General features: G+C 53.2%; 1 protein-coding gene across 11 annotated transcripts in view; it reads left to right on the top strand.

The window, feature by feature from the left end:
* The window catches only part of Myo18a (myosin XVIIIA), a 106,370-nt gene that overhangs the window by 51,778 nt on the left and 33,758 nt on the right, over nt 1-20,834 (top strand). For 4 of the 11 annotated variants that reach the window (XM_085829803.1, XM_085829802.1, XM_085829796.1 and 1 more), the window contains 16 exons: nt 5,828-5,915; nt 6,108-6,214; nt 6,311-6,487; nt 6,790-7,003; nt 7,120-7,262; nt 8,191-8,291; nt 8,989-9,052; nt 9,235-9,379; nt 11,396-11,566; nt 11,859-11,949; nt 12,190-12,382; nt 13,209-13,289; nt 15,876-16,017; nt 16,131-16,290; nt 17,471-17,657; nt 17,897-18,140. In XM_085829803.1, coding sequence (XP_085685929.1) covers nt 5,828-5,915; nt 6,108-6,214; nt 6,311-6,487; nt 6,790-7,003; nt 7,120-7,262; nt 8,191-8,291; nt 8,989-9,052; nt 9,235-9,379; nt 11,396-11,566; nt 11,859-11,949; nt 12,190-12,382; nt 13,209-13,289; nt 15,876-16,017; nt 16,131-16,290; nt 17,471-17,657; nt 17,897-18,140 — 2,308 coding nt within the window. Of the gene's footprint in view, nt 1-356; nt 1,068-2,792; nt 2,889-4,003; nt 4,148-5,827; nt 5,916-6,107; nt 6,215-6,310; nt 6,488-6,789; nt 7,004-7,119; nt 7,263-8,190; nt 8,292-8,988; nt 9,053-9,234; nt 9,380-11,395; nt 11,567-11,858; nt 11,950-12,189; nt 12,383-13,208; nt 13,290-15,875; nt 16,018-16,130; nt 16,291-17,470; nt 17,658-17,896; nt 18,141-20,834 lie in introns of all 11 variants that reach the window. The other 7 variants (XM_085829800.1, XM_085829799.1, XM_085829794.1 and 4 more) reach the window with 4 other exon arrangements.

Below are 20,834 nucleotides of genomic sequence, written 5' to 3'. Positions count from 1 at the left end.
CTTGGTTGCTATTCTGACATAAAGACAGTAATTCTAAGGGGCTCATGGGCTTGGGGGCCCCTTGTGTTAGTGTTTTCAGTGCCCTTCACACCTTCTGGGGGTAGCAGCAGAGTGATCTATAGAAAGAGAAGCCAAGGTTTTCGATGCAGTTGTTCTGTCTAGATGTCTAGACTCTAGAAGGTGGAGAGAGGAGTACTGGGAGAGAGAAGGGAGCTTTTGGATCCGTGTGTTGTTTGGTTGGCGAATGGAAGATAGGTCTTGGGGCCTGAGGCCACACCCCCTTTCATCCTGTGTGCATGACATGGGTAGGGCTGTGGGGTTGCTACTCATGACCTCATTTATTTATGTGACTGTAGCCAGAGGCCAGCTCTAAGGACGGCAGTGCTCCACCTAGGAGTCCTCAGCCTGCCACCAGCCCGGTACCCTCAGAGACTTCCCAGACAGCCAAGAGTCCCGAACCCATGCTCACTATGAATGGCCTAGCGGCTGCCTCACCTGAAGGCCCAAATGAAGAGGCCCAAGGCCTGTCCCGGAAGCGGGTGGCGAATGCAGTGAGGAAGGTGGTCAGCAAAGTACTGCCTGGTGAGGAGCCTGGGACTACCAAGGAGCCTCCAGGCCGAGGAGCCAGGTCCCCTGAGCACCCAGCTCGAGGCAAGAAGGGAGAAAAGGCAGCCTCTAGTCCCAAGCCCCCACCACCACCACCTCCTCCTCCTGCTCCACCAAAGCCGGAAACAAAGAAGGAGGCAGCCAAGGATGAGCTCTCTGTAGGCCTGCGCAGTCTAATGTCTCGGGGGCGAGGCAAGGACCACAAGTCCCGCGGCAAGCAGCCTCCTGGGAAAGGGGAGAAGGCCCCCAGCCAGGAGCCAGCCTCCACTGGAAAATCAGGCTCTCCAGACATGGTGGACTCCCCAAAGAAAGCAGGATCCCCAGCCAAGCCTGAGACCCCAAATAAGCGGGGCTCCCCAGCCCCAGCACAAGAGCTGGCTGACCCAAACTTGGCTGGCCCGAAGTTGAACCCCGATGGAAAACAGCAGGCCAAGTCACCAGCCTCTGATGTGCAGCAGGAGGTACCAGAGTGTGCCACTAACCCCCTATGCCCCTCACTACTCTTACTGGAGGGCTTACCACCCTCACAGTGGCTTCCTCAAGCCTGAAGGAGCCTTGCATGATCAAAGCTGTCCCAGGGTAATGTGCCCACCCATGGCATGGGCTGCATGACTTTCATTAACCTTGTGCCAGAGTGAGCGATGGCCTAGACTCTGGCCTGGTTGCTGAAGTGGGAACTGCTAACCAGCATGCTGCAGGCCTTTCCATGAGAGCCGAAAACCTGAGTCTTAGCTGATGATCGCAGGGTGGAGACAGGCATCTTAAGTCAGGTGATCTAGGCTCACATCCTCAGCCACACCCTCTGGGAGACTTCTGCAAGGTTCATCACCAAGGGCCTGTCTGTTGTCAAGTGGGGAGTTATAATGTAGGTCCTTAGTCCCTTCTGTGACGCCTTAAGTACTGGGAACTTGTCATTTTTATATCTTGGAATGATTTATGGCATACATACAAGTAGCCACCTCTAACCACCTTGTGTGACTGTGTCCAAGGCAAACCCGTGAATAGTCTCATTTCAGGACGATAAAAGATCAATGTGGGTTTTGCCACCAGAATAATTGAGAAAAATCTTTTGTTTGGGGAACTCTTTAGAGTTTTGAATTACAAACAAGGGGTGATGCCTGCGTCCAATGGTGACTGTGCTGATTAGACAGGATGCAGGTCAAACGCCAAGCTTGCTCACTGGCACCAGGTATACCAGGTACCCAGGATGGTAGGACCAAAAGTGATGCTGCCAACAGTCACTAGTGCCATCGCTGCTTTCTTCAGGCCTGGCCTGAACATCCACCCTCCTTGGGAAGCCCTGTGCCTGGGTACCAGGTAGGCATAGGGAGCCCCTGTGTAGCTGCACTACCCCAGCCTCACAGGTGTTGGCTCCCTGTCTGGTCTTGAGTTAGAGAGTTAGTTCTTTTCAAGCTCCTCCGCCTCGTGTGTCCTGCTGAAGTCCCGTAGGATGTGTGTTGGGAGTGACATTAACTTTCACCCCGCCTCCCTGAGCTTTTCTCAGCTTTCCCTAACTTTTTCTTGTAGTTAGGGGAGGAATAATGTGGGTGCCAGGGCACAGCCTGAGGGACCTTAGACACTCACTGTGTGCTTCCTCTTGGTAGCCGTCTTTCCTGGAAGCTGCCTTGCCCCCATTCTTCCTGGGTATTGCAGGATGTGGAGGAATGCCAAGTGCCACCCTTCCCCACCCTCCTGTCCTGCTCTGTCAGGGCAGTGTGTTCCTGTCTCACAGGGAAGAGTTGGCAGGGGCTTTCTGGCATGATGATCAGGGTAGCAGCTGAACTTCGGTTCCTTGGGGAACCTATAAGTAGCCAGGGAGTGTCATGTGCCTGCCCTGGGCTGTGGTCTCCTTCCAGCTCTCTGCACCTTCTTTTTGCACTAGGGTGGAGTTGGGGGCTGAGACATGTCTTGACCTGGAGTTCATTTCTTGTTCATCCTGGGACAAGAGTAAATGGGGTGGTACAATAGTTAGAGCCATAGGAAGAGGTAATCCCAGGTCTCTCACAGGTACCTACCTGTTCCTTTTTCATATCATAGAGTTTCAAAACTCGAACTGGCACTTGGCTTGTCTCCCTGACCCTGCTCCACTTCTGCACTGGGTTCCAGTGGCTTCCTGGGCTAAGAGCTTGGCATGTGGTACCCCCACTGTCCCCCCAGGCCAGAACTAATAGTGGCTTAACCTTTAGACAGGAGCTGACCCCGAGGTCCGGTTGAGTCCTGCGGAGGAGGCACACCAGCGACTTGAGAGGATCTTCACAGCTTCTGTAATACCCACCTCACTTGTGTGTAGGGTTCCCAGTCCCTGGCCCTATTCTTCCCAAAGCTGGTGGCTGGACAGTGTGTGCCCATGTGCGTATGCGTGCGTGTGTGTGTGTGATAGAAGGAAACTCCATGGCTATCTGTGAGCCCTCACAATGGCTCTTTGGTTGAAGAAAGGAAAGCTGAACTCTATGGAATATTGATACTGCTGACAGCCCAGGACCCTGTGACCACACAGGGGTGCTTCATAGCTGGGGATCCCATCTCCTTCTCTAGCCCCCGTCTCCTACTTTGAGGATGCTCATTGGTATGATGGCCTGGCATCTGACAAGGCAGGAGTCAGCGTCTCACATTTTGATGCCCCGTGTCTAGACCCCTGTGAATATTAACCCTTCTCATTTCTAATAAGCAATGTCCAAGGCTTGCCTGGCTCCCATTTCTGCCAGCAAGGCTTTGGAGGGCTTTAAGTAACCAGAATGTAGTATAAAGGTCAAGTCTGTCTCAAGGGTTGGGCACTTGACAGGTAGCTAGGGTTGGAGCTGGGAGGCCTCTGCTTGCAGTGGGGTCACTGTGCCTGCCCAGGTGTGGAACTCGGTGCAATGGGGGTTGGAATACTGTGACTTAGATTTAGGCTGTCAGTTCCCTTGTGTTAGCTCTGAAATGTAGCCTTTGGCATGGGGAGTGGCACCTCTGGGTTTGTGTCTGTCTTGTAGCCATAGAAAAACTGGTATCCTGGGGAGCAGCGGGGGAAGACAGAAGGATGGGGCTACAGGCCTTGGGTGTTGTGAGGTGGCCTGGCCTACCAGGAGTGTGGGAGAGCAAGACTAATCCAGGGTCAACTGAATATCCAGTCCAGGACAGACTGGCTGGAGACAGAGTGTCAGATGCCTGTGTGCCACAAGGAATGACCCACAAGATCCTTCCTTCTGTAGGGTCTGATGATAACAAGAACCTTTCCTGTCTTAGTCTGACCGCTCTTGCCTAGCCAGCAGCCTGGGCAAGTGCTCCTGACTCCCAATCTATATCAGGAATAGAGTGCTGGCTCATGCGTCTTGGGGCGTCTTCTGGAGGGGACCTGTAGTGGTCTCTCTACCTGTCTTTACCTTTTTCTCTTTCTTTCTTTGCTTGCTGCTGGCAGCTGGACCCCGAGGCCGCCTCTCCTGCCTACAGCCAGGTAGGGTGCTCCTGCCCCACCCAGGAGCCCTCTGCTTTCTCCAGTGACAACCCACCACCCCCACCCTGTACCTGGGCTGGCGTCTGTGCTCGGGCCTCCTGCTGGAGTGTAAGGCCTCCTTCCCTCTAGGTTCCCACTTTGTACTGGGGTCTCCAGGGGAGCTGAGGTGGTGCAGCTGTGGCCCTCGGGGAACTTCGTGGCCCCAGCTTTGCCTCTCTGCCCCTGGAGCCCAGGGGTTGCTGCCCTGCTCACGCTGGGTAAGGAAAGCACCAAAAGACCTTTCTGCCGAGCCTGAAGATGAGACGGTCTCTGTCTCCACCTCCTGGTCAGTGTGAGGAACTTGTTCTCAGGCAGGCCATGACCCTCTGATGTCACTCACACATGGTCACAGAACATGTTCACTCAGGACAAAAGTTTCACTTGGTTTGGAAAAGGCAAAACACCGGAGATTTATTTTTTTGAGACAGAGTTTCTCTCTATAGGCTCTTCTAGAACTCCCTATATAGACCAGGCTGGCCTTGAACTCAGAGCCTGCATCTGCCTCCTGAGTGCCAGGGTCACTCCTTGCTCAATCCTTCAAAGATTAAAAGATTAGAAACCCAGCATTTTAAAATTTTCTCACTTAGATAAACATTGACAGCTTTGTTATGGTCAACCTATCGATCTCCCTCCTTTGAAAATCTAAGGGATGTGACGAAGGTTATACAATATTTCTGCTTACGTGTTCTCGCCATTTTCTGATCCCTGACCCAGGGGTCAGTAGCATAGGAAGGTGTCTCTGCTTCGGTTTGGGGTCTCATGAGAAAGGGTGAGAATCTGGGGGTTGCCATCTGGGGAGAGTGTTGGAACCAGTGTAAGTCTGAGGGCTGGTCTGTGTCTAGGTGGCCAGCCTCCCTCAAGGTGCCATGACATTGCTGACATTTTGCAGCCGAGGAGCCTGATAACCATGGTATCTAGGTCCCCATTTTGGTCCCAGTTCCTCTGGTGCCACTGTTTCCTAGTTCAAGTGTTCTTATTGGATGGTGTCGGATCTGAGAGCCCCACACTCTGACAGTGCTTATGAATGCCTGTTTTGATTGGTGACCTCTGATCTCCCAGCCCTTTCACACCCACTTCTGTGCACCCGTCAGCTCTGTCCCATGCCCCTGCTGCCCTGTGCCCTCATGTGACACTAATATGCCCACTAGGCTTGTGCAACTACAATCTTCCAAGTCAACAAAGGGGCCTCTGTGGACTGTGACTTGGAGGAGAAGGGCACTGTGCCCTTGCCACATAGAGCATCTTCAGGCTAGAGCGCAGGGCCTCTTATCATTCCATCATGCAGAGTTCTAGGATACAGGAAATGGCTTCTCCCATCTTAGGGGAAGAGCCCTTTCTTTTGGCACGAAAGAACCTGTGACTGTGGCCCCAGCGTTCAGGGCTCGAGTCAGGATGCAGATCTCACTGGCTCCCAGGGAGGAAGAAAAGGGGCAGCTAGAGGTGGAGCCTGGTGACTCGCTTTCCTGGGGCCATGTCTCTCCTGACCACAATGATTCCTGTGTGTCTGAACCCTCAAAGTTACAACCCTAATCTCACTGTCTTTGTCCTCCGTGCTCCTGGCTTCCTACCCTCCTTTGCTAACCTCTCACACGCCCGTGGCCCGTGTCCTGTGTCTCCTGCCTAATTTTTCCACTTGCCCAGAGGCTCAACTCGAAGCCCTTTCCTCCTTAGTCTCCTCATCTTTTCTTCTGTCCTTGTCTCTGATCTTTTAAAGCAATGTCTGTTTGTCCCCCCCCTTCCCTCCAATAGGCCAAGACGGAAGAGCAGATTGCTGCTGAAGAGGCCTGGTATGAGACAGAGAAGGTGTGGCTGGTCCATAGAGATGGATTCTCCTTAGGTGAGTCTGAACATTGGTTATAGATGGTGAGACTTGAGTCAGAACTGGCATGAGGAAATGCCTCTGCTCCTGGTAAGGCCTGGTAGTGAGCAAGGAGAGGCTGGTGAGCCAGTGGGCAAGGAAACAGGATGAGAAGCCTAAGGAGAGTAGTAGAGCTGCCCAGACCCAGGTCCAACTAACCCTGTCCTGCAGCCAGCCAGCTCAAGTCTGAGGAGCTCAGCCTACCTGAGGGGAAGGCGCGTGTGAAGCTGGACCATGACGGAGCCATCCTGGATGTGGATGAAGATGATATAGAGAAGGTTGGAAGGAGCATCTGTCAAGGGAGGACAGAGGCAGGGCAGGCCTGTCCCCTGTGATGGAGTTGGGACCTGTGTCTTCATTGTCTGTCTTCCCAGGCTAATGCTCCTTCATGTGATCGTCTAGAAGATCTGACCTCACTGGTATACCTCAATGAGTCTAGCGTCCTGCATACACTGCGCCAGCGCTATGGGGCTAGCCTGCTACACACCTATGCTGGCCCCAGCCTGCTTGTCCTTAGCACCCGAGGGGCTCCTGCTGTGTATTCAGAGAAGGTGTGCCTCCTATGGACCCATCCACCTGCCTCATCCTACCTTTCCGGTTCTCTACCCTTCCTCTTTGGTATCCACTGAATTCATAGTTGACCTTGACAGAAGAGTCCAAGGGCGGGGACAGAGGGCTATCCTGCAGTCTTTAGTAGAGTTGACAAATATCTGCATTTCCATGCATGGCCTGGCCCTCCAAATACCTGGGCATCTCTAGAGTGACATTACAGAAACATGCAAGTCCTAGAGGTAAGAGCAGATGGACACAGCTCTGAGAGCCTCTCCCTCCCCCCATGCCTCTCCTGTTCTAGGTGATGCACATGTTCAAGGGGTGTCGGCGGGAGGACATGGCACCCCACATCTACGCTGTAGCCCAGACTGCGTATAGGGCGATGTTGATGAGTCGTCAGGACCAGTCCATTGTCCTTCTGGGTAGCAGTGGCAGTGGCAAGACTACCAGCTTTCAGCATTTGGTGCAGTATCTGGCTACCATCGCGGGTACCAGTGGGACCAAGGTGTTCTCAGGTGAGGCAGGCAGCAAGGAAAACAGGCCGGGGCAGGGGTGTGGGGACAGAAGACCGCTGAGGTGCCGCCTCTTTCCCCCTGGGTTTCCTGATGTTCTCTGGCTCTGTGCTCTGCAGTGGAGAAGTGGCAGGCTCTGTCCACCCTCCTGGAAGCCTTTGGGAACAGCCCCACCATCATGAATGGCAGTGCCACCCGCTTCTCCCAGATCCTCTCCCTGGACTTTGACCAAGCTGGCCAGGTGGCTTCAGCCTCCATCCAGGTAAGGGGCATTGCCCAGGCCTAGAGAGCAAAGATGGACCCCTGGGTCACCCTCTCCAGGATTCTGCCTGATGAAATGGATCCTATGACAGCACAGGCAGGGTTGGCCAGGGCTGTCCCCATTCTGCCCTCCAGGTCTCCTGCCCATTTCCTTTCCTCCTCTCCACTGTATTGCTGGGAAACCCCCCCCCCCCTGCTCTGCCCATTTTCTGAGACCCAGGCACTTAGGACTTCTGTCAGGCTAGTGCTGCACACTTGATAATAAAGTCAGGCCCAGGCACAGTGATCTTCTCTTCACACTGAATGAAAGTTCTTTTTAAAAAATTATGTCAAGCCGGGCGTGGTGGCGCACGCCTTTAATCCCAGCACTAGGGAGGCAGAGGCAGGTGGATCTCTGAGTTCGAGGCCAGCTAGTTTACAAAGTGAGTTCCAGGACAGCCAAGGCTATAAAGAGAAACCCTGTCTCAAAAAACCAAAAAAAGAAAAAAATTATGTCTATTCACTTATTTGTGTGTACATATGTGTGTGTACATACACCAGCATGCCACAGCATGGAGGTCAGAGGGCAACTTGCTGGAGTTGGTTATTTTCTTCCATCATGTGGGTCCTAGGGATTAAATCCAGGTTGGTAGGCTTGGTGGCAAGCTTTTTTGTCTGCTAAGCCATCTTGCCATCTGCTAAATGAAGTCTCTGTCATAAGTGTCCATCACCCTGGAAAGGCTGACTCTGGGGCACTGGGCATGGTGGAGCCCATCTCCACCAGGAGTACTTTCTTCTTTTGCCTGGCTCCATTTTCTGCCTTTGCTGATCTTAGTGAAGTGGAAGGTGGTTGAGCCCCTGGGAATAGGCTGCCCTGTTGGTTCTCTGGGCTTGGAGGATCATGAGTGGGAAGAATGTGACCCTTCTCCCTCACCTCTGCTGTGCCGCAGACAATGCTCCTGGAGAAGCTGCGTGTGGCCCGGCGCCCAGCCAGTGAGGCTACTTTCAATGTCTTCTACTACTTGCTGGCCTGTGGGGATGCCACCCTCAGGTGAGATGGGATGGGGGCTCTAATGGGGCTGTGGGCTCCAGCCCACTGACTAGGACTGTGGGCCTTGCCAGCTTCTGGCCCACAGTGCCTGTGGCTATCACCTGTTGTGCGCTGGCTCCAAGCAGGGCCCTAGGGATGACAAGATTATAGAGACACAGGTCTTGCCATTTAGGAATTACTTGGTCTTAAATCTTGGGGTCATGCCGTATGAAAGGGACACAACTGGCCCCTCAGTGTTCAGTTGCCTCCAGGTCTCGGGAAGAAGGTCACTGGGATGAAGGCAGGGTTGCGCAGTTGTGGTAAGCTGAGTTGGTCTGAAAGCCAGGCCTTCTCCAGTACCTCCAGCTGGCCTACCATGTTCTTCCATTTATGCCTTCAGACTGGCTCCCTGCTCAAGGCCAAGCAGGTGGCTCCAGGCACCCTCTTCAGCCCCCTATACAGCAGAGGCACAAATGTGTCCTTCACGAAGGCTCCCTGTCCCTCTCTGGGGTTCTGACTACACCCTTTCTTCTAGGGAGGTGGATGTCCTGTGGAGGCATCCAATCCAGTGAGGAAGTGAGGCAGACCTGGCTGGGTGACTGGGGTGATGGGCAGACAGAACTCAGTCTGAAAGCTATGATTAGTTCTCACCCCTGAGAGGGTTACGGCCTCAGCCTGGGGACCAAGCCTCACGCTGATGCCTCATTTGTACCCCTAGGACAGAGCTCCACCTGAACCACTTGGCAGAGAACAATGTGTTTGGAATTGTGCCACTGTCCAAGGTGAGAGCCCGCCACTGGGGTCTGAGTTGGTGTCTCTGGGGTTAGAAGCCTCCACTGGCAGATGGTTCCTCAGGGGTGGCTCTAGCCTGGCCCTGCATCCCCAGTGGGAGCAACAGTGTGGGGGACACTGGAAAGGAAGCCCCCCCTGAGGTTCAGAGCCAGCGCTGTTCTCTGCCCTCCAGCCTGAGGAGAAGCAGAAGGCTGCACAGCAGTTCAGTAAGCTCCAGACGGCCATGAAGGTGCTGGCCATCTCCCCCGAGGAACAGAAGACCTGCTGGCTCATCCTGGCTTCCATCTACCACCTGGGGGCTGCTGGAGCTACCAAAGGTAATGGGCAGCCTGTCCTGTTACCCAGAATGCCTTGGAGGCCCCTACCCATTTGTGTTGTTGTTCGTTCTTGTCCCACACGTTAAGTCTTAACATTCGGCTGTCACCAGACAACCTTCCCCCGCCCCCACACATGGTTTGACCTGTATGCTGTCTCAGAACTCTACAACAGAGCAGGCTAGAGAAACATCTCTCTGTCCATGATGGCCTGAGGCTTTCTTGGCCTTAGCTTTCAAGACAGAGTGAGGAGTGAGCGGGTAGGTGGCTTGGGTGTAGGGTTGAGGGATGGAAGGTACTCCCCCAGAGCGGCAAGTGACTCTCCTTCTCATTCCCTTCCTGATAGAGCCCCTTGAGGAGCAAGACGGTAACTAACCTTGGGATGTAGGGCCCTGCTTGGCTGTCTTGGTGCTTCCCTGGGCTTCTGGGCACTGGGCTCATTCTCATGGCATGGAGAACTGGTCTAAGGAGAAGCTCTATTCAAAGATAGAAGAAGAGCCTGAGAGCTGTGGGGCTTCCTAGAGCCCCACACTACCCTCGTTGTCAATTTTCCTTCTCATTCGCATGTAGAACCTGGGGCTTCCTGAGGCCAGTTTCCCCATCTTTGGTAGTTTGGTAGTTGCTGCTCTTTCTCCTGCACGTCAGGGTGGCGGTCACTAGGGGGCAGCAGGCACCTGGCGATGGATGGACTTAGCACTTGGGATGGATCCATGCTTGTGGGTGGTGCAATCTGAATCTTCCTGGGAAGAAGGGCCAGGATTATAGCAGCTCTTCACCCCCTTCCCCTCCCGCCTTGCAAAAGGGGATGCTGGCTCTGGACAGCACTTCTGGCTCTTGCTCTCACTGTCTTCTTAGAGACAAGAAAGGGCTGCTTAGCAGGAGCTGGGAAGCATCAGCGGCTGTGGGTGGGGTGCATGCGGGAACAAGTGACCGGGTGTGTGGTCTTTATGAGACCAGCTTTGGGTTAAAGAGGTGACCTTCAGACTGTTGGGCAGGAAGGTGTGAGGGTGTGTAGAGAAGTGCTTGTTCTCTGGGGACTCAGGTCCAGGTTTCCTCTGACCCTTCTCAGTTGTGTCTGCAGGTGGAAGGCTGTCTGACTGTTGATGTGCTGTGTATGTGTGTGTGTGTGTGTGTATATTGTGTGCTCGCGCATGCGCTTGAGTGCCCATATGCACAGTAGGACCCCTGTGGGTCTCTGTCAGTGTGATGGCATCCACAAACACATTCCTTTGAGACTGTGCACTTTTTGTATCTCAGAGCCAAATGTGATCGTGTTTTCTTCCCTGCTCATCTTCATAAACCCCTGCCTCCCGCAGTCCCTTCCCGAGGGCCTGGCGGGCTCAGTTGATGACTGTTTGCTAACACACTGTTTTTCTTTGCATGCTGCATGCTGGTCCTTTGCCTTACAGAAGCTGCTGAAGGTAAAAACCTTGTTTCTTGTTGGCTTTCCCTAATTGCTGTGATTAGACACATGTTGGCTCAGGCGAATACGTCTGTGTGGGCTGTTCCCTTTCCCCTGCGGCTCTGTTGCCTCTCCACTGTTGAGCCATTAAGGTGTCTCTGGTCTCCCTTAGGGTAGAGGAGAGGGGAAGGATCTTAAAGTATCCAGGGAAAAGACATGTGTAGTTGCTTTCTTTCGCTAAAACCCCCACAGGCACCTGTGGCTGTGGCTCCAGTGCTCCTGCTGGGTGGGCCTCATCCTCTGACCCTGCCCTCACCCAACTCAAGCTGGAGTAAAGGGATTTTGAAACTGATTGTGCACCCTCTAGTGGCAGCCCATGGAGTTAGTGCTTCTTTTAGGATCTGCTCTTTCTACCCTTTAAGGACCCTGGGAGAGCTGGCAGTTGCTGGTGATTCTGTTCGCACAGCAAGCTCAAGCTCATGTCAAGGCTGTCTTTTGCCTCCGGAAGATGCCAATTCCCCCATCCTATGGGGTGAGGGTGCCGAGAGTCACCGCGGTCTTCAGTTGTCCTCAGAGGAACCTAAGATGCTAGATCTTTTTTCCCCCCTACCCCACAGCTGGACGAAAGCAGTTTGCCCGCCACGAATGGGCCCAGAAGGCAGCATACCTGCTGGGCTGCAGCTTGGAAGAGCTGTCCTCGGCTATCTTCAAACACCAGCTAAAAGGAGGCACCCTGCAACGGTCCACCTCCTTCCGTCAGGGCCCCGAGGAGAGCGGCCTGGGAGAGGGTACACATGCCTGGGGCCCCTTGGCTGAGGAGTTGGATTGGAAGGCCTTGCCTGGGACTTGTGGCCATCCTGGGGGGGTGGGATGCCAACTAATGTCCTACAGACCCACAGATGTCCTACGGTGCATATGGATGGACACACACACACAATACATACACATCTAGGAAATACTAGAAACTTCGGGTCTAATAGAGCAGTGGGACAGCCCCGGGACTATGTGGGCAGCAAGCATTGCTGGGCAGGTCGGGTGGCCCCAAGGACTGAAGCACCATCTGCTTCTCTGGTCCCCTAGGCACCAAACTGAGTGCTCTGGAGTGCTTAGAGGGTATGGCGTCTGGCCTCTACAGCGAGCTCTTTACTCTCCTCATCTCCCTGGTAAACAGGTGAGTGCCAGGTGAAATCCAGAGGCTCCCCACTTTCTGCTTTAGTAAAAGTAGGTTTGATGTTTATGTGGTGGCTTGGGCAAGGCTGCCCTCCACCAGCAGACGACTGGCTATCCCTCTAAGCCAGGGGCCCTTGGTACCTGGGCACAGGAAGGGGCCGGCCATGTGCCAGGGCAGAGAAGCGGGGCTCACTGTGTGGTAGTGTCCCATCCAGCTCTGACCCAGGCTCTTCCCACCCAGGGCTCTCAAGTCCAGCCAGCACTCACTCTGTTCCATGATGATCGTGGACACGCCAGGCTTCCAGAACCCTGAATGGGGCGGCTCGGCCCGTGGAGCCTCCTTCGAGGAGCTGTGCCACAACTATGCCCAGGACAGGCTGCAGAGGCTGTTCCACGAGCGCACCTTCCTCCAGGAGTTGGAGAGATACAAGGAGGTAGGTAGTGTCACCAGGGCCCTGCCAGAGCCCCACTCTACCTCTCCTCTGGCCCAGGATCCTGGCCAGGGCCTCTGCACATGGGCATCACTGTCTCCCACTTCTACGTCCGTCCCCCCTCATTTCTGCCCTCCCTGTTTTATGGATGGAGAACCATCCTGGCCCTTAGCTGTGTCCTTTCTTTGCGAATCGTCTGTGCTCTAGGAAGCTGAAGGCATATTCAAAATCCCAGGAAGGTCTTCTTGGTGGCTCTTCATGACCCACTTTTCAGTCTGTGAACTGCCACAGTGCAGTTTCTGCCTCACAGTGGGCCTGGGTGCCTCTTCTCCCAGATAACATATTTCTTACAGTCTAAGTCTTAGGTGTGGCTAGCTATTGAGACCCTCTGAAGAGCTCCCCGGGATGGGGTGAGATCTGAGATTTCTTCCTCCTGCGGAAAATGAAATTTGTCTTGGATAAGAGAAGACCCCAGAGGGAGGGGTGTGGCTTTGTCTGCGTGGGTTCTGAGGATGATTGGGTGAAATGGAGAGAGGGCTTATTCTGCATTGCCTAATCAACTGGTTCACATAACAGCCCAGCATGACTGCGGTTTAGTATGAAAAGAGATTGGGAGGATCTTAGCCGTCAAAGAATCCTGAGTATTACTACCTTGGGAGGTGATGAGCAGTTTGTCCTTTGAGATAGTTTGGGGTGGGGGGCTTCATGGAGATGAGGCATTGCATTTGCTGACCCTAGAGGCCCTGCCCAGCCTGCTCCTGTGGCTGAACAGCCCACTCCTGTACACTCTGTGGTCCCTTGTGCATTACCGTTGTGCCTTCTTTCCTAGGATAACATAGAACTGGCGTTTGATGACTTGGAGCCAGTTGCAGATGACTCCGTGGCTGCTGTGGACCAGGCTTCCCACCTGGTAGGAATGTTAGGGAAGCTTAGGCTGGTCTAGACTCTTTCCACTCACTGGTCTCTGGTAGAGCTGCTGCAGGGGCTTCTGCTGTGGCCTGAGGAAGGATCACACCCATAGAACATTCACGGCGTCACTGCAGGCACCCCGTCTGCCTGTAAGGGTGGCACATTCTCCTGCCTGGCGGAGTGGGGAACCATAACGCAGAGTCCCAGCCAGACAAGAAACTGCCCCTCCTCTCTTGCTGCCTGAGGCTCAGACCCTGTCCTAAGCCTTTCTGAGCCTTCAGTGTACTTGCCACAAACCCTGGGTTGAGGGTGTGGGGTAAGACTCCAAATCCAGAGGCTATAATCCTTCCCTCCATCGTCACAAGAGGAAGGCAGATGCAGTCTCCCAGGGCCTTCGAGGAGGCAGCAGCACCCTCAAACAGGGAAACAGTGGCAAAGACAGGTATGTGAGTTCTCACTCCACAGCCTTGGGGACAAGCTGTCATCCTTTATCTTGGATATCTTGTTGCCTGGGGCAGTGGCTGGCCTAACAGAACTTGGCGTTTGGTGATTGTCACCAATTCCAGAATCTGCAGCCTATACATTTTTTTGGGAGAGTGCTATTTTTGCTGGGCAGCAGAGCTCTTGGTCTCCCTGTTTGACCGCTGTGGTCCCTGCTGGGCTAGCATAGGCGTGGGGAGAAATGCTTAGAGTGCCAGGAAACTCTCCAGGGAAGACAGAGTTTCTATTCCTAACACCTGGGCTCCTGTGGTGGCCTCCCTGGAGAGCCTTTGACATCTTCAGATGTGAGGAAGTTGTCCTGGCATCTCCTGAGCAGCAGGGGGCAGACGTGTGTCAGGCTGTAAATCAGGCAGCCTCCCAAGGTCTCTGCTGATTGATGGTTCTGGGGAGGGGTCTCCATTGCCACATACCACGTCACTCCTTCCTGCTATTCGTCTCCAGCTACTAGAATACCATCCCCACCCACTGGCCCTTGGCCTTCTGGGACTCATACCCTACTCCTTCTATGGGGAAAAAGATACAGGCAGTAGATCAAAGAGATCAATTGTCTTATTTTTCTTGTCTGCCAGGCCCTAAAAGCCAAGCAAGAATGCGGTGTGGGCAGTTCTTCCTGCCTAAGGAAGACAAGGGAGATACCCAGAGACAGAGGCACAAGAAGGGCACCTTTAGGCCAGATGTGGCCACACGCCTGGTTTCCTTGGTCTCCATGGCGTAGTAGAATGAATTCCAGCCTCTCTTGAAAAAACCAGGGGCTGGTGAGATGGCTCAGTGGGTAAGAGCACCCGACTGCTCTTCCAAAGGTCCAGAGTTCAAATCCCAGCAACCACATGGTGGCTCACAACCATCCACAACGAGATCTGGCGCCCTCTTCTGGAGTGTCTGAAGACAGTTACAGTGTACTTATATATAATAAATAAATTAAAAAAAAAAAAAAAGAAAAAGAAAAAACCAGAGGCTTAGAGGCCTGGCGAGTAGCTCATTTGGCAAAGCTCTTGCTGTGAAAATTGGAATTCACCCAGGAGACAGAGACAGGAGATCCCCAAAGAAGCTGGCTAGCTAGACTAGCCAAATTGACAAGTTAAGGCAAGGAACCCTGTCTCAGTATGTAAGGTGGAGACACGTTGAAGAAGAAGGATACCTGGCATTAGCTTCTCCTCTACATGCATGTGCACACATGTGCACACCTGAGGGGGGGATGGGGAGAGAGAGAATGAGAGAGAGGAAGTGGGGGGAAGAGAGAGAGAAAGAGAGAGAGAGAGAATGAGAAAGAGGAAGAGGGCAGGGGAGAGAGAGAGAGAGAAAGAATGAGAGAGAATGAGAATATTTGCCAACACTCACTATATGCAGGCTCTTCCAGGACAGTAGTCGGCTTGAATGGCCAGCATTCCCTTCAGATAGGGTCACATCCTGCTTTTACCCACTCTGCCTCTGTTGACCACTGCCTCTAAAGAGTCACCTGCCTCGGGGGTTTAGTCCTTGGGTTTGTGGCCAGCAGAGATCTGGGCACTCTCTGGGTTCTCCCCACGGGGACCAATGTTAAAACGACAGCCATCATTTATGAAGAGCCTTCTTTGAAGCTGGATGTGGTGGCACATGCCTTTAATCCCAACACACATCGATCTCTGTGGGTTTGAAGCCACCCTGGTCCACAAAGTTAGACCCTATTTCAAAATAAATAAGCAAAGAAAAGCCTCCTTTGAGACTTGGCTGTGCACAGACTTACAGACTTCATCGCACTGAATCCTCCTCCAGGGAGTGAGGGCAGTATGGGGGCTGACCTTGCTCCCGTGCCTTCTGAGGGGATAAGGATTGAGGAGAAGTTCTGAGTATGAATGCACATCAGAAGGAGCTTCAGTCTTGGGTCCCTTTGGACCCCAAGTCCCATCAGTCTTTTATGGTGGATTCTTAGAATTCTGTCTCAGCTATTATCCCGTGTATGCCCATCTTACCCACAAGGTGGCAGCAGTGAGCAACCAGCGCCACACCGTTCAGATTCAAGCACCTGTTAATAGCGTGTGGTTGGGAGGGGATGGCTCCTTTTGCACAGCTCCACACAGCTAGACCGTCTCTTTTCCCTTGAACATAGGTTCGCTCACTGGCCCATGCCGATGAGGCAAGAGGGCTACTGTGGCTCCTGGAAGAGGAGGCGCTGGTGCCAGGTGCAACAGAGGAGGCCCTCCTTGACCGTCTTTTCTCCTATTATGGCCCCCAGGAGGGTGACAAAAAAGGTAGGTAGTGCCTGGAGGACAGCCCTTTTGCTTTGGAAAAGCCGGGTGGACTCTCTACCTGTATGTCGGCGTCTGGGTCCTGACAGTCAGACCTTTGCTTCGTGTGCCCTCAGGCCAGAGTCCTCTTCTGCGCAGTAGCAAACCTCGGCACTTTCTCCTGGGCCACAGCCACGGTACCAACTGGGTGGAGTACAACGTGGCTGGCTGGCTGAATTACACCAAGCAGAACCCAGCCACCCAGAATGCACCCCGGCTTCTGCAGGACTCCCAGAAGTAAGGCCACCTCATATCCTGACCCTACAACTGTTCTCTGGGATCCCTTCCTCTGGTGATATGTCACAGTCCCATCGATAGGAAGGCAGATAAGCCTCTGGCCCCTGTGACAACAGTCAAGGTCACAAGGGCTTGAGGACACAGGAATAGAGATGGGAGGCATGGTTAGAAGTGCCGATAGTTTTCAGTGTGGATGGTTCCCTCACTCTTCAGAGAAAGCACACACAGCCAGCAGACTCAGTAGCACACACCCATAGCCTCAACGCTCAGAGATTAGTAGCAGGGGTGCCAGAAGTTCACGGTCATCCTGGGCTGCATTTTTAGAAGATTTTATTTTTTATATTATGTGAGGGGAGGGGAGGAGTACATGTGTGCAGTGCCCATAGAGGCCAGAAGAGGGCGTCAGATGCCCTGGCATGAGAGTTACAGTGGTAAGTGAGCCACTTGCCATGGGTCCTCTGCAAGAGCAGTCAGCACTTTGAGCTGGTAAGCTATCTTTGCAGACCTCTCAACAAAATTCAGAAACGAAAAAATTATTTTAAAACCCAGAAATCCATGGGTGGTGGTGGAACCTTCGTTTAACCCCAGGACTCAGGAAGCAGAGGCAGGTGGATCTCTGTGAGTCTGAGTTCAGCCTGGTCTACAAAGTAAGTTCCAGGATTCCCAAGGCTGTACAGAAAAAACCTGTTTTGAAAAACAAAACAAAACAAAAAACAAAACAACAAACAAACTAGGGCAGTTAAAACCCAGAAATCACGTAAGCCCTGTCTTTCGCTCATTTACATCATAGATTGTTAACATCTCCCTCTGCAGGCAGGACTTGTAGGTGCCAGGTAGTTAGCAGTGAAGAGAACACACATCCCTGCCCTACACGAGAGAGGTACTGACCAAGAGATGCAGTACGTGGACTAATTGTGGCACGCTGAACTGTACATTGGAAACATCTCCCCTCACCAGCGAGGACGGAGCACATTCTCCCTCTGCCCTCTCCCTTGTACGGCCTCTGCCTGTCTTGGGTTGTCTCTCCTCTGGTTTTTCTGTAGGATATGAGACATACTGCCCCAGTAAAGATAGCTCAAGCCTCTGACGACAGCCGTATTGGTGTGTGTGTGTGTAGGGGATGGAGTGCAGCCTCTACTGCCCCACGTTGTAACTCCTTTTCTGGCCTTGCCTCCTGCAGAAAGATCATCAGTAACCTGTTTCTGGGCCGGGCGGGCAGTGCCACGGTGCTCTCAGGCTCGATTGCAGGCCTGGAAGGTGGCTCCCAGCTGGCCTTGCGCCGGGCAACCAGCATGAGGAAAACCTTCACCACTGGCATGGCCGCCGTCAAGAAGAAGTCACTGTGCATACAGATTAAGCTGCAAGTAGTAAGTGTCCAGCAGGTCCCAGGTCCCTTCCTCTGGCAGTGTGGGCCACTCAGCACACTAACGGCATGGGAGCCCACTCAGATCCACTGGCCTCGATCATGGCTAGTGGGGTGGCTGCGCCTGGCCTGCCAGGCCTGAGGAGGGCAGGGATGTCTGGGCTTAACAATGTCCTAGCAGGTGGCAGACCAGCTGCTCTCATCAGAGCACTGAAGGGGTCTCTTTCCCTTTCCCTTCGGCAGGATGCCCTCATTGACACCATCAAGAGGTCCAAAATGCATTTCGTGCACTGCTTCCTTCCTGTGGCCGAGGGCTGGCCTGGGGAGCCCCGGTCTGCCTCTTCCCGCAGAGTCAGCAGCAGCAGTGAGCTGGACCTGCCCCCGGGAGACCCCTGTGAGGCCGGGCTGCTACAACTGGATGTGTCCCTGCTCCGAGCCCAGCTCCGGGGATCCCGCCTGCTTGATGCCATGCGCATGTACCGCCAAGGTGAGACATCTTCCCTCCCAACCAAGCCCAGGAGCTCTTTCCCAGAGCTGGCCCCTTCCTGCCCTGCTGCTGTCCTGTCTAGGGACTGGCTTGAGGTCCCTTCCTTCTGAAGGGCCTTCTATTCCCAGCCCAACCTGTTGCTTTATGACTTTCTACTGTGGGATTCTCCTCTTCCTTCTCTCCCTTGCTCATTTCTAGTCCTACACACACACACGCACACACGCACACACACACTCACTACACGAATGCACACAGGCGTGTACACTCCAGCCCTAATGCCCCTATCATTTGCTCTCTCTGTTCCTCTTGCCCATCATCCCTGGTGTGGGCAGGTCAGCTCTGCCCGTAGCATCAGATAAGAAGACTCAGTGCCTTTTCAGCTCCACCTGCCCAAGGGGAAGCGGGTGCTAAATCTCTTGGAAGTACATAAAATTCCCAAGAAAGGTCAGAAAGACCCTTCTAATGGACCCAGCTCCAGGGGGAGGGGACAAGGATGGCAGCAGCAGTTGCCATCCGTAAAGTGTTCATGGCTTGTCAGGTGCTCATCCCAGCTCTTTCACACAGTGATTCACAGCAGCCTCGTGAAGCAGTGACCACTATCATCCCTAAGTGAGGAGGCAAGCCTCAGAGAGGCTAAGGAGCATGCCCAGGGTCACCCAGGGTCACCCAGTGGCAGAGCTGAGTTCCAGCCAGGCAGGTTCGCTTGTCCGGCCTCTCGCAGAGAAATTAGGAATTGCCAGGTTTCTGCTCTTTGTTTCCTCCCATCAGCGAGAAGCTCAGGCCGGGCCCCACCCACCCACAGACAGGTCCCTGGAGGTATCCCCACAAGCGCCCTCATTTTTCCTCAGCAGTGAGAGCCAGGAAACAGGCTCCCTACCCCGTTCTAAATAAATCATCGATCTGTCCCCACGTCTTGATATGGAGTTGGTGTTTATTATTTCAAAACCAGATTGTTACCGCTCTGAACCGAAATCAATGTGCTTTACTCAAACAAGCAGATCGATGAGGCCAGCGGCAGCGGCCACCCCCTCCCCCCAGCCCCCAGCCACTATCGATAGCGCTGATGATTAATTAAGATGCCAGGCATCCAGACCTGCTATCCTGGCCCATCAATTTAATTGCAATTCAGATACAATCAATAGCTCACTTTGTCTCGGCCCCTCAGCGGCCCCCGCCTCCTGTTCCAATTATCAGGCACATGCATCAGCCTCCTCTCCCAGTTGGAGGCTTTCCCAGAGCTGGCTGGCCAGAGCAAGCCCCCAGCTGGCTGTCAGCAGCCCAGGTGTGGACACCACTGCTGCCTCCAGCAGCAGCCTTGGTGACCTTGGGCAACCCAGTGGCTCCAACCTCAGGCCTCAGTTTCCTAGGCTGACAGCTGAAGCAGATCCTTCTGGGATCCCTTTCTGGCTCGAGGCTCTGTAACCTGGGGAGTGGACCTTTCGGCCCACTACCATGGGCCCGGTGAAATCAGCATAACTGGAATCTACTCCTGCTAGCCTCTCTCCTGACCTTGGTCTAAGCCAGGAGCCATCTCACCCTTCACTTCGCTTCCAGCCCAGACACTCTTTAGGGAAAGAGAATTTCAGGGAATTTTTTTGGTTCTTGTTTTTGTCATTTTAGCTTTAAATTTAAGGTCAAGGTGGGGCAGGGAAGGAGCCCTTCCATAATCCTGCTTCAGGAGACAAGAGACAGGGAGGTCCCATTTCACTGAGTGTTTACACACTAAGCTGCACTTACTACATATTTTGGTTTCTGTGTCTGCTGTATGGAATAAGGTCCAAGGCCCTGTTTAAAGGTGAAGAAGGGCCTGGAGTGTGACTTTAGCTCATGATAGAGAAGGGAGCCCCCACTCAGGAAGCCCTTCAAATGAAGATGGCAGAGGGCAGCTGATCTGGGGATGGCTGGGAGGTCTGGGTGGCCTCTCTACGGCACTTTATACCCTTCCAAGTTCAGGACTCTATGATAATAGAGACCGAGCAAAGCCTTGCAACCTTAATAAGAAAAAACAGTAGGAAATCAGATTGTAGTTGAAAAAATGTGGGGGCTAGCCTGGAATCCAGACCCAACTCCTTACAACCATGTGACTCTGCAGAGAGAGAGAGAAATGTGTGTGTATGTGTGTGTGTATGTGTGTATATGTGTGTGTATATGTGTGTGCATGTGCATGTGTGTGTGTACATGTGTGTGCATGTGTGTGTATGTGTGTATATGTGTGTATATGTGTGTGCGTGTGCATGTGTGTGTGTACATGTGTGTATGTGTGTATATGTGTGTATATGTGTGTGCGTGTGCATGTGTGTGTGTACATGTGTGTGCATGTGTGTGTATGTGTGTATATGTGTGTGTATATGTGTGTGTATATGTGTGTGCGTGTGCATGTGTGTGTATGTGTGTATATGTGTGTGTATATGTATGTGTATGTGTGTGTGCACGCATGTGCGCATGTGTGTATGTGTGTGTGTATGTGTGTATATGTGTGTGCGTGTACATGTGTGTGTACATGTGTGTGCATGTGTGTATGCATGTATATGTGTGTGTATATGTGTGTGCGTGTGCATGTGTGTGTACATGTGTGTGCATGTGTGTGTATGTGTGTATATGTGTGTGTATATGTGTGTGCGTGTGCATGTGTGTGTACATGTGTGTGCATGTGTGTGTATGTGTGTATATGTGTGTGCGTGTGCATGTGTGTGT

The sequence above is a fragment of the Mus caroli genome, unplaced genomic scaffold (genome assembly GCF_978045245.1).
Source record: "Mus caroli unplaced genomic scaffold, Mus_caroli_1 scaffold_13, whole genome shotgun sequence".
NCBI lineage: Eukaryota > Metazoa > Chordata > Mammalia > Rodentia > Muridae > Mus > Mus caroli.
Note: the sequence above shows the minus strand (reverse complement) of the source record. Positions and strands in the feature narration are given on the sequence as shown.